The following is an 18,748-nucleotide window of genomic DNA, read 5'->3' on the forward strand; positions in this document are numbered from 1 at the left end:
CCCTAGGTCAGGAAAGTCCCCTGGAGAAAAACATGGCAAGCCACTCCAGTGTTCTTGCCTGGAGAACTCCGTGGACAGAGGAGCCTGGTGGGCTACAGTCCATGGGGTCACAAAGAATCAGACACGACTGAGCAATGAACACTTCATATATACTAAGCCAAGAGTCACCACGCAAGTGCTTTTACTGGCAGTAGGGCTGAACGTACAAAAACTTCTCAGAGCTGGATAAGACAAGGCAGTCACAAGTGCAGATGATACCAGGAGGGAGGGAAAGGAGGTGAGTCAGAAGAAGTCCACGTCATCTGGAGCATCCAGGTCACGGTATTCCACAATGGCCCGTGGGTCTCCACGGACCATCCTGTGCGGTCAGAAAGAGTTAAGATGGGGTTAGAGTTGAGGGTCTCTGAAAGGGAGTTTGCAGAGGGCCAAAAAAACATAACCATCTTAGCCCATTCTCACCTATTTCGAGGTTTCCCAGGGTAACCTCCCTGGCCTCGGAAGGCATCATAGTTCCCTCGGCCAGCACCATAGGGAGCATGGGGGTATGGGGGTCCTCCTGTGGGGACTGCAGGGCGAACAGCACCAGCTGGAAAAAGATCAGTACAGAGTTGAAACACTGTGACCTCAACTATACCCTAAGTTTTCTTTCTCCCAGCCCCAATTCAAGTCCTTCAGCTCCCTCTTACACTTACCTCCATAGCCCAAGATGGGGGGCCTGGGCTGACCATAGGGCATCAGGCCCTGGGGAGTCTGGTGTGGGTAGGGAAGTCCCGGGGTCAGACCTGGGGGGAGTACAACAAGGACAGGAACATGAACCCCCCCGGGGGGGGGGGGGACAATGTGCTTTTAGTAATATGGCCTGAGTGGGGTAGAAACTTAGGTCTCACCAGTTAGAACCAGGAGTCTTTGAACAGTCAAGGGACAGGGAATGGGGCAGACCCTCATGGATCGTATCTTACTCTGGGTAGGGCCTGGTGGCTGAGCTGGCTTGATCTCGGGCAGAGCAGGGCGCTTGGCATCAGTGAGAAAGTTGTTAAAAAAGGCTACCTCCTTCTTCACTTCCTCAATCTTTTCTGCATGCTTATTGAAGATATGTTTACGTACAAACTCGGGGCCCTGGGCAAAGACAAGAGGGGATCAGGACAGACTGAACAGTGTGGGCTCCCTCACTGCCCAGACCCAAACTTCAAGGACAGTCCTCCCCTCTCCAATCCCAGTGAACACTTCCTCCCCAGGCTTGAGGACGCTTCCTGGCTCAACCCTGTCTTCCCACTGTCCTAACTACACAATTGTCATCACAGACCTTGAACTTCTTGCCACTGAGAGGGCATAGCCACTTATCCTTGCCCAGTTCCTGGGTGTTGGAGGTCACAAACTTTTCCACTTCCTGTTCAGGGTCTTTGCGACCCATCTTCTGGGCCTCTTCCTCTGAGAGAGATTCTCGCACACTCAGCAGCGGAGTCAGTTTCTCCTCAAATGTCTTCTGCCACTCTAGGACTATGGTCAGGATACAGACAGGAGCAGGTTGGAGAAAGGAGCCAGGAGGAGGGGACTGGAGGAGAGGGTGCATAGCACTACTACCAGAGCAGAACCAAGGCCAGAGGCAGCTGGGAGCAACCGAAACCAGGATGGGGAGCAGGGACTCACCTTCCCCGTGACTGATGCGGTTGGGTGGCATGGGCCCCCGAACGTGGATGATGCCACAACGGTTGGGCATTTCATCCTCATTAGGGTACTCGCACGTGTTATAATAATCCAGGGAATGCACGATGCGCAAATAGAGGAGCAGTTTGTCCAAAACCTAAGAAAATGAGAAGCAGTGAGTTCATCACTCTTGCCCCTTTAACGCCCGAGCCAGGCTCTCCCACGCCCCACGCTCCACTCCCACTGGCACCTTGATCAGCTTCTCATCCCGCTCCACGTTGATCTCTGCAGGGTTCCCTTCCTTCGGAGGCTCCTCGGGAGGGGCCCCCCCACTGCTCCCCAGCAGCTCCTCCTCCTCAGCGCTCACCTCCTCAATCAGGTAGTCAGTGATATTCTTCAAGATCGGGTTCTGCGAGGGCAGACTCTGGAAGGGTGAGAGGGGAGGTGAGAGAGGCAGCCTAGGAACCTTCGCGTATGAAAAGGCAAAGTGGGGCAGAACGGAGTTCAGGACTCAGCTGGCCTGTTACCTTGCCCTTATTACATTTTAACATAATATTTTATATAATACTATATTTATAATAAATATAACATCACATTTACATGTCTGTTCTGCCTTAGCTCATGAATAATCACTAACATCAATCTGTTTCATTGAAGCTAAAGGTGCTGCCCAGGAGAAGGGCAAAGACATGGGTGGGTACAAGGGGTCAAAGCTACAGATCAGGTAAGGCCCACAGCTGATGAGATGGTAACAAGCTCCCCGAGGAGTCACTGACCGCTGGCAGGGCAGGAGTCCCGGGCTCCGGGGCCCAGAGCTGGGTCCTGTCGTCCAGTGTGTGGACCAGCTTGGCTGCCAGCTTGATGTCGTTGCGCACGATCTGCTTGTGCTGGGTGATGCCATTGATGTTGCGGACACGACGAGTGAGGTCTCTGTTCACGCCAGGGCTCAGCTCACACTCCCGGAGCTGGAAGGGACCGAAAGCTCTTCAACACTCACCCGAGAAGAGCCACTAGAAGATGGCCCAACTGACCACGCTAGTGATCAGACCCAGCCCCAAGTACAGGGACCAGGATGTCCTGTTCACTCTAACAATCTCAGGGCCACACCCAGAGACAACTGCAGGGAGCAGGCAACATGGGTGAAATAAGGATTGGATGGATGAAGCCGTCAATGAACAAAGGAACGAGACTGTGTGGAGCATGCAAGGCCCTACTTTCTCTTCCTCAACAGCCCCACTCCCAGCACTCACTCGGATATTCTGCAGGTTCCAACAGATCTCCTTAATGTTCACGCTGCGGTCAAAGGTCACCCAACCACGGCGGAAAAACCTAAAGAAAATGCCCACATAATCCTGGGATGGAGGTGATGTCGGCCACTCATCTTCCCTAAACCTTTTCCCCAAGGTGTCCAGGGTCACGCCTCCCGCCTTCCTCACCTCCTCTCCGGCTGGGGCTCTGATAACGCCACACGCATAAAGCCTGGATATCGTTTACAAAGCTGGAAAAGCAGAAACAGAAACCCTACCTAGTGATTGACTTCAACAATTGACTTCTTCCTCCAATCCCTATGTCCTTAGAACCCTGGGGAACTGCCTTTTCATCTATCCTTGGACTAGGAAAAAAATAATACAAGGGCTTAAGAATAGCAGCAGCTAAAAGCAAACTCTGCAATCAGGGCTGGCCTCTCTGAAGGCCGAGGGCCAAGGGGAAAGGTGCCTCCCTGTTAGAGAAACAGGGGCACGTGTGCCTCAGAAGCAGCGCCAGGTTCTCGTCCCCCTGCCATCCCTACCCAAAGCCTGGGTGTCACCCCTGCCCCCACTCACAGAAATGATCTCAGCCCGGGAGATGTTGGGCGCGATGTTGCGCATGAAGAGAGAGCACGTCTTATGCAGGGGCCGGGGCTTGCACTCCGGCCCGGGGGCGTCCTTAGGCTTCTCCCTCTCTTCTTCCTTGGGTTTCTCCTTTTCCTTGAGTGTTTCATCTTCGCAGGGAGCAGTGGGAGCCGGCAAAAATTTATTGTTGGGTGAGGGGAGGATAGAGAAGTTGTTAAGCCTCCCCCAACCAGTCTCTCCCAAAAGGGCCCCCTCCTTATCAATTTCACCCGCCTCTCACCTCCACACCAGCCCCCTCACCCTCCCCGGCACCGTCAGTAGGAAGAGACTGAAAATAAAACCTACCAGCCTCTTCCTTCTCCTCCTCGGCCTGGCCACTCTCAGACTCTGACTCCGACTCGGACACACTGCCTTCGTCAAAGCTGTCATCGCCACTGTGCTTCCTATTCCGCTTCTTGCTGCTCTGTGAGACCCACAGCAAGTGGGGAGTCAGGTACCAGGACCCAGCCCGGGCTGCGACCTTATCCAAGCGAGAACCTACCTTTTTGGCTTCTTTCTCAGAGTCTTCCTTCTTCTCTTCTTTGTCCCCATCACCTTCAGATTTCTTAGTTTTGTCATCACTGGAACTGTCATTTTCAGCCTATAGGTAGAAACAAATCACCAGGAACATCATTCTCCTTCAGCCTTTTCAGAGGGCCCTGCCCACCCTCCAGCAGCTCAGTCCACAAGTTTGCCTCTCGCCCACCCAATACCCAACCCCCTAAAGCGGCTCCATTTCCCACCCCCTAGGGCTCACAGACAGCACCAGAAGCCCCAGCACTGAGACCTGTTTGCTGTCTTCCTTCTTGTCATCCTTTTCATTGGCCTTGCGCTCTCCATCACCCAGGCCTGGTCCGACCCGGCCTTCCTCTTTCTTGCTGGGCTCCCCAGGCTTTCCTGCCTGCTCCTCCTCCTCCTCCTGCTCCAGGATCCGCAGATCATTCTCTGTGCCTCCTTCCATCTTAATCACAGCTACCAACACAGGGAACAGAGGTCACAATCCAAGGGTCCTGGCCTTCTGCCTCTGGCTTGCTATTAGTTTTCACCTTCAGCCAGGACCCTGTTCAGCAGACAAGCCCACCCTCCCAGCCCACACACCTGCATCGAGCATCTTGACAATGGCGTCAGCTCTGTCTATGTCCAGCAGCAGATTATCAAACCAGCCACCCTCCATGAGAGACAGGAACACCCTTAGTCGGTTTTGCAGGGCCCCTCGGGCCTCCTGCCGACGCTTCCCCACCTCATCTGGGTGGTACTTAGACCGAAACCTGAGGAGGAAGAGGGGAGGGAAGAGCCAAACAGTCACTGGAGGCCAGAGCCAGGACATGGGGAGGGGCCCGGGAAAGTCAGGGCACAGCCCCCATCCTCTCACACCCACAGAAGGTCATGACAGCGGAGGTCAGAGGAGGGGGTGCACCTGAACCACCCAACCCCCGGAAAGGAACAGAGGCTATGCTCTGAGAAGACCTGGGGGCGAGCCAGGAACTAAGCTCTAGATTTGCAAAGAGTATGACTACAGGGGGAGTCAGGGCTGGAGGCAGAATGATGCCCGAAGTGTCTGGGAAACACTAATTTTAAGGAATATAGTTTCCCACAGCTTCCCAGACTAACACTAAGGAAACAGCAGGTCCCAAAGAACCTCCCTCTCCTTGCCAACCCCAAACTAGAATCATTAAAAGGACTGCTCCCACCAGCTCCCTCCATCCCTTGGTGGAAGACAGGAAAACCTGAAATCACCAGAAAGGAAAAGCCACAAAAGGCAGGACACCTTTCTCCCCCCTAGGGAAGATAAGCAGCTGGTGAAGGGACAGGGAAAGACCAAAGGGAGAAACTGAAGTGCCCTTATAACCTCAGGTACTGCCCACAGGGGTCAAGAGAGGACAGGGGTGGAGGGTTAGGTTAGAGCATGAAAAAGAAACACTTAAAATAGGACCCTGGGCAGGAGGGGGCAGGGAGGACAGAAGAAATTAGGATATGCAAAGAAGAAAGGGCAAAGTGTGAGAAAGTCCCAGAACAAAAACAAGGAGGAAAACTAAAGACCAAATGAAAACTAGGAAAAAACAAAAACCCAGTGGAAAGAAGTGTTAGACAGGAGCAAGAATGGGGACAGAGAGAGAATGACAGGTTTATGAGAGAGTAAGACAAAGACAGGGGTTAGGAAGAAAAAGGAGACAGTGACAGAACAGAACCACAAGCTGAGCAGAAGAGGAAGGGAGAGCCGCAGGCGTCACCTCCAGGATCTTTACCTTGGCCGCTTGGTCAAACAGAGCTCAAGATTTAACTAGCCGCGCCCAGGGCCCATGCTGGCTGGTGGGCCACGGCTGGCTCCTGGCTGGGGCGCCCGGCCCGGGTGCCCCACCCCCGCGGGACTCCGCGGTGGGGGCCCTGACTGACTAGCTGCCTGAGCAATCACATTCAGCTAAACCGCTGCATTGTGCACAACGGTGCCCTGCCTGTCTGCCTGGCCCGGGCAGCGCGGTCAGCCCAGGGGGCTCATGTATGGGCTGGGTATGGTGGGGGTGGAGGTGGGTTTGCTCCGAGCTCCGTCGATGAGCGGGTGTAGTTCCCAGTTCTGGCTCTTTTCAAGGAGGAGGAGCAGAAAGAGGATGAGGAGGAGGAGGAGCAGGAAGGGGGGAAAAGATGGTTGATTAAAATTAAAACATCCACAAAAGGAAAAAAATCAAAATTCTTTTTCTGTCAAATGATCCTGAGAGCTTTGCTTTTCTTGTCTGGATTCACTCCTTGCTTTTGGGAGGACGCCACCGCCACACAGGGTCCCGGCGATCAGGGATGGCGGTGACCCCGAACGGCAAGGGGGAGGCGGTGTGTCTGCCGCCTCAGAGGAACAGGTGGCTCTGGCCAGCTGCCTGGAGGTGGCTCACTCACCAAGGACGGCGGGGAAGGGAGACGGGGGGGCCGTGGCGGACGTGGAGGTGAGGAGACCCATCAGCCAGGGCTGGCACACTCCCCTCCCCCGCCCCCAGAAGTGCTGGACTGGGGGAGATGGGGAGAGCACAGGGCTGCAGGCTCCACTGGCGGGGCCAGGGGAAGCATGCCAGGGACAGGACGGCAGGTGAGGAGGGGCACTCACCACTCCTCATCCTTGTGAGCCAGGAAGAAGTCTTGCATCTGCTGCCTCCGGAAGTCCAGCTTGTAGTCGTTGTAGCGCTTGACCGCCTCGGTCTCGTCCACAGCATCATCCAGGGACAGGAGGAACTCCTTGAAGGTCTTCATAACAGGGGGCGGCACGCCCAAGTCGATCTCTGCTATGCTGCCCAGCCTGGGGGGGTGAGGGGACGCACCAGTCAGGAAGTCTTGGATATGGGGGAAGAGGGTGGGGGAATCAGGGGGCCAAGGCAGCCAGCTGCCCTCTCCCTTTGCCCACCAAGACCATCGCCCGAGGCACCAACGGCTGCCACCACCCACTGGTGCTCTTGTGTGCCCAACCCAATTCTCCTGGCCTCAGCCACCCCAATTCATCCCCAAATGTGGACCCCCTTCTCCCAGGCCCCCCCAGAAGCGCAGGTCTCACCTGGCCTGGATAGGCAGAACAGGGTGCTGCACGATGTGGACGTCTGGGTGGCCCCAGGGCTGAGGGGGGCCATAAGCTGGGCCCCCACCCCCCCCCAGCATAGGGCATCTCATAGCCACTGTGGTATGGGTCAGAGCTGTGCTCATCCCTGAGGGTGGGGGACACAAAAGTCAGACGGAGAAGGCAAACAGCTCTCCAGAGGACAGAGGATGGGACCGAGGGCGGGGGTGCACGTGGACTGCGGTCTCTCCCACAAGGGCTTAAAGGGACCAAAAGAGATGACTTGAGGGGAAGTCTGAGCAAAGGAAATGACCAAGAAAGTTCTCAGCGGAAGTGAGGGAGGAGAGCTGAGGCCCGGAGAGAAGACAGAGAGACTGTTGCCATCTCACCAGTCTCGCCGCATGCGTTTCTGCGGGGGGCTGAGCTCGTGCCGGGGAGGGGAGAAACGCTCCCGCCGATTCCGGTCATAGTCACGATATTCGCCCCGACTGCGGCGCTCCCGGCCACGGTCCCACTCTCTGGAGGTAAGAACAAGTGGCAGTGAATACAACGACATAGCTGGGTATCCCAAGATCACACTCCTAGCGGGCTCTTTCTATCCTATCTGAGTTGTTGTTCAGTCACTAAGTCGTGTCCAACTCTTTGCAAGCTCACGGTCCCACCAGGCTCCTCTGGCCATGGGATTTTCCAGGCAAGAGTACTGGAGTGGGGTGCTCTTAGTTTGCTCAAATTCATGTCCACTGAGTCGGTGATGCTCTCTAACCTTCTCACCCTCTGCTGCCCCTTCTACTTTGGCCTTGAATCTTTCCCAGCATCAGGGTTTTTTCCAATGAGTCGGCTCTTTGCATCAGGTAGCTGAAGTACTGGATCTGAGACACCCAGACTAAAAGCTGGAAACGGTATTCCAAAAGGACCCTCTAAGTGGAAAGACTTGTCTACTTCCATCACTTCAGCCACTACCCACAAATTGATGGCTCGTCAACTCTTCCTCCAGCCTGGCCTTTTTTCTGAACTCCAGGCCAACGTTACCAACCCCTTCTATTATTGCCACCTCCAATTCAACATGACCAGAATCAAGCCTGTTATTCTCATCGCTATGGGCCCAAACTCGCCGCCCCCCGCCCCCACGGTTTCCCGCTTTCAGCTGCACCAATAGACTGCCCCGCATCCAGTTATCAAGGGTCACTCCCACCGCTAACTTATTATCAGCTTATTAATTCTCTGCCTCAAACCCAGAGAAGGCTGTCCCTTCCCCTGCCATTCCCATAAACTCAGCCCAGGTCCATGTGCCCTGGTCCTGGCCACTTCTCCTTTTCAGTGCAGCCCTGGTTTGTATTCCCTACCTCTGGTCTCTCCCCTTCCTCCTCTCCAAGGTCAAAGGGCTCTTTCTCAAATACAAATGCGAACATGTCATGCCTTTGCTTAAATTCAAAACTTTGGTTCCTGGCAACCATTCCAGATTCTCTACCAATCACCAGTGAAGCCCATCTCCATCTTAACAAAGGAAAATCCTCTGCTATAACCCAGTAGTTCTCAGACTTTTCAGTCCTGGGACGACCTCCTTATACTCTTCAAAATTAAAGAGCTTTTGCTTATGTGAGTTATATTTATCAACATTTAACTATATTCAAAATCAGAACAGAAAAAAAAATATTAACTTTGAAGTCACAAAGCAATACAAATTATATATTTGTACAAGAAATGGCTATTTTCCAAAAAAAAAATTAGTGAAAAAAGTTGCACTGTTTTTTTCCCCTTACAAATTTTTTCAAGGTCTGGCTTAATTTTAAAGGAGACAACTGGATTCTCACGGTATATGCTTCTCCGTTCAACTTATTAAGATATGTTGTTTGGTTGGAAAATGTGAAGATGTGGCCTCACAGTGATAAGTACTTGAAAAAGGGAGTACTTTAATAACCTTTTCAGATTATTGGGGATATTCTGTTTGTTTGGTTTGGCTGTGCCATGCAGCTTTTGAGATCTTAGTTCCCCAACCAGAAATCCAACCTGGGCTCTCAGCAGTGACAGCCCAGAGTCCCCAACCACTGGACTGCCAGGGAATTCACTATTCACTGTTTTTGATACTCCCCAAAATTTGGCAAGAGATAGTATCTTAAAGGCTAGTTGCAATGTTGAATCTGAAACCAAATCAATGAACATTTTGTACTCTGCTATATTAAAGTTCATTGTTCTACTTTGCTCTTTTAATGGACTTTTGCACATCTCATTACACAGTATTAAAATACAATCATTTAGTATCACTACCTATCTCACCACAGAACTCTTTAAAGCAATGGGGAGCTGACAAACTGACATTGTAGATAAAAAGTTTTCCAAAATTTGGTTTTCACTGCAAAGTTCCACTTTCTTATTGGCAACAAAACTGCCAATTTTCCCTAAAGTAACAAGTGGTTAGACAGCAGCACCAACTCAATGGATATGAATTTGAGCACTCTGGGAGACAGTGGGGGACCGAGGAGCCTGGCGTGCTGCAGTCCATGGGGTCACAGAGTCGGACACGACTTAGTGACTGAACAACAAGAGGAGCACGTTCTCTTAGCTTTTATTCCCAAGAAAACGTCTACCAAAAACCCAAATATGAATGAGCACTGTTTGACAGCCGTCCATTCAGGTAAAAAACAAAAACAGCATCTCACAGGTTGGAGAGGAGGGATCAGGGCTGTTAATTCAGCTCACAACTCAACCCCACAGAACCTTCCCCTCGAGATAACCACTGTACCACAGGCGTGCAGGCTTAGTTGGCCAGTTGTGTCCGGTTCCTTTCAGCCCCATGGACCGTAGCCCGCCAGGCTCCTCTGTCCATGGGATTTTGCAGGCAAGAATCCTGGAGTGGGCTGCCACTTCCTACTCCAGGGGAACTTCCCAACCCCGGGATCGAACCCCGTCCTTGCAGGAGATTCTTTACCACTGCGCCACTGGGAAGCCCGGGCGATGCCGAATGCAGAAGTGCTCTATGCATACTCCCTATTCGCCACATTATTAAAACTATATCAAGAAGTTAAGAATTAATAAAGTTTAAAACTGTTATAGCTTCATCAATGACAGTACATGAAACTTTTTCAAACACTGGTGCCACTGCTTTGATTTGTGCTAGGGCACCAGCACAAATCAAAGCAGTTTTACTCACCGCTAGAGCACCAAATGTCAATACAGTGAAAGCAACAATACTACCTTAGTATTACTAAAAAAAAGTTGCAAACTAATAACAAATGCTTGGAGAGGGTGTAGAGAAAGAGGGACCTCCCCTCTACACTGCTGCAGGAATGTAAGCTGTCTACAGCCACTACGGAAAACAGGATGGAGGTTCCTCAAAAGACTGGTATTACACTTGCCATATGATCTAGCGATCCTGCTTAGTCACCCAGTCATGTTCAACTCTTTGCGAACCCACAGACTGCAGCCCGCCAGGCTCCTCTGTCAATGGGGATTCTCCAGGCAAGGATACTGGACTGGGTTGCCATGCCCTCCTCCATGGGATCTTCCCAACCCAGATCTCCCACATCACAAGCGGATTCTTTACCATCTGAGCCACCAGAGAAGGCCTACTCCTGGGCATCACTCAGACAAAACCGTAAATCAGAAAGATAGATGCAACCCTATGTTCACAACAGCACCATTTACAGCAGCCAAGATATGGAAACAATCTAAATGACCACCTACAGAGGGATGGATAAACCGACATGGTGTATGCTATTCACAAAGGAATACTACTTAGCCATAAAAAGGAATGAAATAATCCCATTGTAGCCACATGGATGGACCTAGAGATTATCATACTAGGTGAAGTAACTCAAAAGAGAAAGACAAAGACTATATGCTATTACTTACACGTGGAATCTAAAACATAACACAAATGAACTTATCTATGAAACAGAAACAGACTCATAGACATACAGGACAGACTTGTGGTTGCCAAGGGAGGACAGGAATGGAGTGGGAATTTGGCATTAGCAAGTGCAAGCTATTATATATAGAAGTGGTTAAGTGAAAGTTTTACTGTACAGCACAGGAAACTATTTAGTACTCTGTGATAAACCTTAATGAAAAAGAATTAAAAAAAATTTTTTTTAAGATAAAAAACAGTTGTAGGCTCACAGACCTCTGAGGGATTTTGAGAACCACTACTCTAAAAAAATTAGAACCTATGTTCTTTTCTGTGAACATTATGTCCCTAACTCCAAGCTGTACACCCAATCTGTGTCTGAGGAATCCCCACTAATCTTTCCAAAATTTCCTAAGTATCCCCTTCCTGTCACCCTCCCCTACAACACCTCTACCACTTCTCCCCTCCCTCAGATCTATTCCCTCAACGTTTCGCATCTTCATCACGACCTCTCATAGATAAATATATTCATTTACAGCATACACCCAAGGCCATTTTGCCCCACACTCCAAGCCCCTGACTGTCAATTCCTTAAAGACAGTAACTATCCCTTGGCCATCTTCAGAATTCAGAAGAATGCTTTGGTTGTCTTCTTTTATTTTTTTACACCTTTATTTGCTTTAATTTTTTGCTGCATTTATTTCCGGGCCATAAGTTTTTGTTTCTTCATTTTCTTTCGGGATATCTTTTTCTTCTGGGCAGCCTCCTCTTCTGGTTTAGGAACAAGCCGTTCTTTTTCAGTAAGGATCACCTCAGCGTGGCAAGGAGAGCTCATGTACAGGTTGATCCGACTTTGAGCTCTGTAAGTCCTGCACGGCATCCTGGGGGCTTTGTTCACATGGATGTGCTCAATGACCACAGAATCTACACCTAAGCCCGTAAGTTCAACGTTACTCTCTGCATTTTTGAGCACGTGCAGTAAAAATTCAGCACTTTTTGGGCCACTGACCCTGGGTCCAGTCTCACTGCTTGGCCTGTGCACACCTACCAACTCCACCGTTACGACAGAATGGCACACATTGCTTCTTTCAAGTGACAGCCTGCAGATACTTGGTGGCTCTTCAGATATACATACCCTTAACTGCCTGGGCAGTTTCATAAGTGTTCTTAAAGTGAACACAAAGACTTGAACCTCTTGATCTGCATGACTTTGTGGGGTTTTCTGGATCAAGTGAATAGCACACCATTTTTAGAAGTCACCCCAGGCTGCTTACTGGAAAAGCGTCTCCGGACTTTCTTAGAAAAATACTGAAGAAAACAAGGTGCTGTAGACAGTCTCCACAGTGAAGAGCTACGTTGAGAGAAACACTGAACAACTTACTAAATTTCTTTTTCAAGATGACACTAGATGAATAAATGCTACTGCAATAAGCCATCTCAAACTTTTTTCTGATAACCTATTTCCAAATCAAGTCTGATATCAACTGACTAGATACTTATGATGTTCCTTAGATAAAAATCTTCCTCAATTCCTTTAAATATCAACTATTTAACAGAAAAAACCTCAACTCTAATCTACTCCAGAACATCCCAGAAAGCTAATCACTAGCTACATCAAACCTAATCAACTAATCCCATCCATGGATCACCGATGGCATCACCAACTCAATGGACACGAGTTTTAGCAATCTCCAAGAGTTGGTGATGGACAGGGAAGCCTGGTATGCTGCAGTCCATCGGGTCACAAAGAGTCCGGCCCTACTGAGCAACTGAACTGAACTGATCACTGCTCAAAGAACTCTTTCTGATTCTAGGCTACACTATTACAAGAAATTTAATCATATCCTAATAGACAACTAGTCTGACAACCTCTCCAATCAGGCCAATTCTGTATTACTACTTTTTCTGAGTCAACTTTCTGGGGGTATAATTTACAAACAATAGAATGCACACACAAACACTGCTTTTTCCTACTCAAACTCTTACCTCTGTTGCTCTGATCTTCTGGACATTTCAAAAATTAAGCCATAGAGCAATGGAGTCGAACCACATGAAACAGTCAAGAACGAGCGATTTCATATGGCTCGACCTAATAAAGCTTTAAGAAAATTGCAATGAAACTTGAATGCCAGACAATAAAAGAGGGATACGAAATTAAGAAAAAGTTGTGTCTTACCGATCATTCCAATCATCCCCTCGACGTCTTTCATCTCTCTCCCGGGAACGGTCGTAGTCGCTGCGCTCTCGTCTAAACTTGTCCCTGCGCCTTCGATCATACTCGTCATCACTGTCACCCATGGCTCTGGCTGAGGGGGCCTGGAATCCGGAGAGGGATAATCTGGGCGTTCAACAATGACGGCAAGAGCAGAGGACCCCACCCCACCCCACCTTTGCAGCAGCATGCCCGCCTCCCTCCACAAAGGCCAGCCCTCCGCCGACCCCTCCATCATCAGGCCTTGGCCTCTGCAGCTGGAGGCCTCCGACTCTCCAGTCGCCCCCAGGGGCCTCCCCGCCCATTCGCAAGCCCCTCTCCCTGCTTCCCGCCCCAGCCCGGCTCTTCCCGCTCCAGGCCCCTCCCCCCACCTGGAAGCGGTCGCGGCCGTTAGTCTCGCGGTCCAGCCAGCAGGTTCTCTGGGAGATCTGGGCCCGCCCCTTGCCTCGGGCGCGCGACGGGGACGGCGAGGAGGGTAGGAGACTGGGGGCTCTTGGCGACGGGGCCGAATAGACGCGAAGAAACCGGGACAGCCGAGGATGGACGGTCGGCGCGCGCAGCTCGAGCTGCGCCTGCGTCACCCACAGACCAGCGCCCGAAACCACAAACTGCACCCACCACAGCCTGGTGGAAAACTAACTTGGAGAGGGAAAGGCGGGGAGCACCGGGGGCTGATGGGAAGGGGCGGGCACCCAGAAGTCTCGCGCGCTCTGCGCGACGAGAACTGTGAGGGCAAGAGGAACTACGGGAGCCGGGCGGGACCAAGCCTCGGGAGGGCGGTAGACTCCCCCTCCCCCCTCGGCCGTGAGGGAGCGCTTCCTCCCGCCGAGGTCGAAGGTCGCGCTTCCTCGGATGTGTCCGAAGTCTAATCCAGTTGGCATTCAGCCGCTTTCCCCCTATGTTTAATCGCGGAGCCCCCCGACTTCATCAGGAATGGTTCTCCCCTCTCCTTGCGCAGGGCAGAGGTTTAGGGACTCTTCCGTTTTCGCGGATACAGCAACCATTTTAGAGCATTTCCCACCATTTTGTGATCCCACCAGAGAACCAGCCGTTATTGGTTGTCAGTAGGCGCTACCTGCAAAACCCATTGATCCTGCTATTCTTCCACAAAGGCACCCGATCTTTAAGTAAAAGTGGCAGACCCCAACCAGCACCCTGATGAGATCGGTTGTAGGTTGTGAGCCTGAGAGCCAAGCAGGATCTGGGCTGCCCCAGATTAAATGCACCACCACCCCAGGGATAACAAAAAAGTCCTTGTTAAGTGAGTTGAGTGTGAAGACTTTAGGAAATGCTGCCTTTCTTGCACATACTGCAGCCTTGTTCCCAAGGCTTGTGGGGGGGTTGGGAGGGGGGAGTGTCTCTACAGAAACTACTTTTAAAAGCGTGTACAATGGAGTTGCAAAAAAACTGGCCCAGGACTAGGAAGACCCTTCCGATCTTGGTTCTGCCATTTGGGAGCCATGCAACCTGAGGAAGTCACTTCTCAGCTAAAAATGCAGGCCAGTCACCACAGCCTGCTTGTGTTGGGTTGATGTGAGAATATCAGACGAGACAAAAGACTTCAAAGTGTTTTGTAAACTCTGATGGGGTTGTTATTTCATGACTGGAGGACGAGGAGACAGCATTTGGTGACAAAGTTATAAAGATAGTTGTCAGGGAGGGTGGTGGACGGGAAGGCAGGGCACAGCAGATGCTCCTGGGGAGACTCAGCAGTCGGTGGTGACGGTGGCTGAGAGCTCCTGGATCCTCCAGGCGCTGCAGGTCTTGCACAAGATGTGCCCATCCAGTGGGTAGCAGCCCTGACACTCACCCTCAGAGGAGAGCAGCAGCCCACACTCCTGTTTAGAAAGAAGCAACCGCTTTCCGTCAGGCCTGGACCCCTGAGATCCTTCTCCAGCATGCTTTACCACACCCAGCACCCTGGACCCCAACAACCTTTCCCCTCCCCCCAACGTTGCCCAGGCCCCCTTACCTCACACTTGTAACAGCCAATGTGAAAACTGCGATCCAGAGCTACGATTCGCACGGTCTCCTCCTGACCTGGCTCAGGCATGATGGCCCCACCACATACTGAGCATCTTGGGGCAAACTTCCTGGGGGCAGAAGGGAACCCAGGAGGCTGTCAAGCCCCAGGGTTGGAGGGGACTAACAATGGCTCCCAAAGAAGGCGGGACGAAGTAGGGGATGGGAGAGACCAAAGGTAGGTAGGGTCTGGGATCTTAGGGAAAGAGGCACAGCCAGGGTTGCCAAACAGGAGAGGCTGGTACTGCAATAGGAAGGAGTCATGAGGAAGATGGGCAAGGTCAGCCCAGACATCCTGGGGCAGGAGCTGGGGGCCCTGCTGACCTGTGGAAGTCCTCGATGCAGTGGATCTGGCTCGTGGCATCCACGGTGAAAGGAACGCCGTCGAGGCCACGGTGGCACACCACGCAGGTGAAGCAGCCTGGGTGGTAGGCCTTCCCCATAGCCCGCAGAATCCGGTCCAGGATGGGCTGGGAGCACGTGGAGCACTTCTCCAGGGTGGCCTGGCAGGAAAGAGCGCAGGAAGGTCGCGGACTGTGGAGATCCACAGGAGCCCTTACAGGCATCCGGCCAGCCCATCCATCTTATTTCTGTAGCCCCCTGCATGGGATTCAGTGAAAGGTGACCTTGAACAGATCTGAGTACTGACCCCAGCACTGCAGCTTCCTGGACAAGTTATTTAACCTCTCTGAGCTTCATTTTCCTTCAGCAGCAGTAGCTGCTTCACTGGGATATTGTGGGAATTTAGCACCTTCCTGTAAATCTAAAACAAATGCCTGGGACTTCACTGGTGGTCCAGTGTTAAGAATCTGCCCTGCAAGGCAGGGGACATGAGTTCGATCCCTGGTCTGGGAAGATCCCATTCGCCTCAGAACAACTAACCCCATGCACCACAACTACTGAGCCTACACTCTGGAGCCCGTGGTCTGCAACAAGAGAAGCCACCGCAATGAGAAGCCCGCTCACCGCAGCTAGAGAAAGCCGGCTGGCAGCAACGAAGTCCCAGCGCAGCCAAAGATAAATAAATGCTTCATGCTTAGGAGGGAATATCGTCCTTCTCCAGCAGCCGGTGTGGAGCTCCTTGCTTCATTCATCCCTTCTCGTTTATCAGTGTCAGTTCCCCTGCTCCAAGCCCTATTCCTCTAGTTTCCAACTCATCTATTCTAGTTGGACGGAAGCCCTCCCGGCCCCCAACCACTCACCACATAGCAGCTCTCACAATAAGCCCTCCTCTCCACGGCGTAGAAATGCTGGCCCCGGAGCTGGGCCCGGCACGTAGAACACACAAAGCAGCCCACGTGGAAGACGCGATCCAGGGCCACGACCCCGGCCCCATCCCCGACCACGTCTTCTCCACAGCCACCACAGCGGCCTGGGGACAGGAAGGGACAGGGTCAACCCCCTCACAGGCCGGGAAGCCGGATCCGCTGTCCATCTGACTCTGCAGTCCCGCCTCCCTGAGGTTGGGGGTCAGCTCACCAAAGTACTCCCCACTGGGCGGGTGGTTCATGTCGTGCACCAGCTTCTTGGTCAGCCTCTCAAGCTCCTCCTCGGGAGGCTGGCTCAGGGGCACCTGGGAGGTGAGACTCGGGGGTTTGACCCTACCTCTAGCTCCCAGTGCTGTCACCGATGGTCCCCAGGGTGACCAGACCGTTCTACCCAGAAAGCTTATCACAGAACAAGTCCCAGCCCAGAGGCCGGGGGAGCCCCTCTGGCAGCCAGGGTGTAGATCTAGGCCCCTCCGTCTTTTAGTCCTGACCTGCCCCACATCCACAGGGTATCCAGAGCCCCGACATCCCAGACCTCCAACATTAACACCCCTTCCCCCACACCCCACCCAGTCAGCATCCAGTTGTCTTCGATGGACCCGAAATCCAGGGCTTACCTGGGACCCGTAGCCGCCTCCTCTTGCGCCTGCAGGGCAGGAGACCCCTGGGGCCTCCTCCTTAACCCCCGGCCCTGGCTCACGGTGGCTCCTGTAGCCAGCCCCCCAGACTTCACCTCGGCCTGGGAGAGGAAAGTGGGGGCCCGGGGACGGCCCGGAGGCCTGAGAGGCCCCCCGCCTGGGAGGGCCGCAGCCTCTCACGGGTTGTGCCACTTTCACTTGCACAGGGAAGGCAGGGCCGGCGGGGGTGCTGGCCGTAGCATAGGAGGCCGGAGTGGGGGCCCCATAGGGGGACCCTGGGAGCGGCGGGGGAGGAAGCGCCCCTCCATTCGGCCTCAAGGGGCCTGAGCCTGAGCGGTAGGCAGGGGGCTCAGGGGGCTCATAAGCCTGGGGAGAGATGCAGAGCAGGAGTGAGCTGGGCACATTTCCAGGACACCCATCTGTAGGAACCCCCCTCCCCCGACCCCTTGAGGCATCCAGGCAAGAACCAGCTTTGACAAGGGCCCGGAGTAAGTAAGCATCCCTCACATGGGGCTTGTAGGCAGGTGGGGGGTGTTGGGAATTGGGGGGGAATTCAGAGTAGGGACCAGGGGAGGGGCGGGGTCAAGGATCGGAAGGGGCTGGGGCAGGACAGGGGAGTCACCTGCCGGTCAGGTCGCCTCGGGGCGTGACCTCGACCCCCGTCCAACTCAGCCAGCATGCTGGTCAGGGAGTCTATCTCAGCATCCAGACTTCCCGGGCGCAAGCCCCCCCTGTCTGGGGGGAGGCCCTGGGGAGGGAGCAAAAAGCAGGGAGAAATGCAATCCCACGGTCTCCCCTCCTGCCCCGAATCACCCCATCCCCCAGCGCCTGTGCTCACCTGCGAGTGCTGGGGTGCTCCAAGGCACCCTACCCAAGCCAGCCCCCGGTCCTCTGGTCCCCCGGGGGTCTGGTAACACTGCTCGGATGGGAGGGGGCAAAAATTGACTCGGGGGTGGGGCTGGAGCGCTGGGGTGAGGGAAAAGAGAGCCAAGGTGGGGATGAGGAAGGTCAGGGTGACGACGCCCGTGGAGGCCACCGTCTTGGGTCCCTCTTCGCCCCCCGCCCTGCACCTGAGGTCCATGAATGCGGCCGGGGGCAGGGAGGGCTGGGAGGGGAAGGGGCAGCAGGGGCCTGCTCAGCGGGGCGTGGACGGCGCAAGGCAGAGCTGAGAGCGCTGGTGGCCCGGGGGCCTCTGGGCCTCACTGGGGCTGCCTTACCTGATCCGTGGGCCGGGGGTGGCCCTGAGGCCCCTCGGGGGAGCGCTCTCCCCTGAGGGGCTCGAGCAGGCTCCGGCTGCTTCGGGGGGAGCCAGGTGGGCCCAGACATGGTCCGGAAAGGGGGACTCCAGACAGCCGGTCGGGCCCCACAGAGCCCCGGGACTCTGACTTGGATCCCTTCTTCTGTCCCACACCTTGCTTGGGACTCCAGGAAAGAAACTTTTTCTGGCTTTTTTTTTTCCCCTTCCTCCCTAATTTTGGGGATGGCCACGCCCCCAGTGACATCATCACATTCCTGGGGGAGGGTCACGTGGCCCCCTAGGCCCTAAACTGCCGTCCCTCCCCGAGTCGGGCCCCCTCCTGCGAGCAGGGAGCGCTTTCCTCGGGAGCCCCGGGAGCCTCGAGTCTTCAGGCTGCCGGCAGCCTGCATCTCCACCAGCACCCCCCCACCCCCATGCCGGCGCCCCAGGTCCCACACGTGGCCCCCTCCCTGCTCGGAG

General features: G+C 53.6%; 2 protein-coding genes across 5 annotated transcripts; both read right to left on the reverse strand.

Moving 5' to 3' along the window:
• Nucleotides 1-148: 148 nt before the first annotated feature.
• Nucleotides 149-13,782, reverse strand: SRRT (serrate, RNA effector molecule). The gene is given in 21 exon segments (XM_040262081.1): nt 149-358; nt 460-586; nt 693-782; nt 960-1,116; nt 1,304-1,497; nt 1,648-1,801; nt 1,895-2,068; nt 2,421-2,609; nt 2,895-2,973; nt 3,081-3,142; nt 3,468-3,625; nt 3,822-3,939; nt 4,018-4,116; nt 4,303-4,487; nt 4,614-4,783; nt 6,607-6,795; nt 7,048-7,142; nt 7,144-7,195; nt 7,437-7,565; nt 13,068-13,207; nt 13,475-13,782. Coding segments are annotated over 20 exon segments (2,619 nt in total). The 5' UTR covers nt 13,190-13,207; nt 13,475-13,782; the 3' UTR covers nt 149-282.
• Nucleotides 13,783-14,669: 887 nt separating this feature from the next.
• TRIP6 (thyroid hormone receptor interactor 6) lies at nt 14,670-18,636 on the reverse strand. Of its 4 annotated transcripts, XM_040262110.1 has the most exons (9): nt 18,249-18,636; nt 17,870-17,997; nt 17,654-17,779; nt 17,011-17,397; nt 16,605-16,698; nt 16,328-16,497; nt 15,450-15,628; nt 15,076-15,196; nt 14,670-14,941 (listed from the first exon to the last, which is right to left on the reverse strand). In XM_040262110.1, exons 1-9 carry the CDS (start codon nt 18,355-18,357, stop codon nt 14,810-14,812), a joined length of 1,446 nt encoding a protein of 481 aa, XP_040118044.1. In that variant the 5' UTR covers nt 18,358-18,636; the 3' UTR covers nt 14,670-14,809. The 4 variants fall into 4 exon arrangements, with proteins under 4 accessions (XP_040118044.1, XP_040118023.1, XP_040118033.1 ...); XM_040262089.1 differs by having other exon boundaries at nt 17,654-17,997; nt 18,249-18,601; XM_040262099.1 differs by lacking the exon at nt 18,249-18,636 and having other exon boundaries at nt 17,870-18,147.
• Nucleotides 18,637-18,748: the final 112 nt, after the last annotated feature.

The sequence above is a fragment of the Oryx dammah genome, unplaced genomic scaffold (assembly GCF_014754425.2).
Source record: "Oryx dammah isolate SB20612 unplaced genomic scaffold, SCBI_Odam_1.1 HiC_scaffold_2, whole genome shotgun sequence".
Classification (NCBI taxonomy): Eukaryota; Metazoa; Chordata; class Mammalia; order Artiodactyla; family Bovidae; genus Oryx; species Oryx dammah.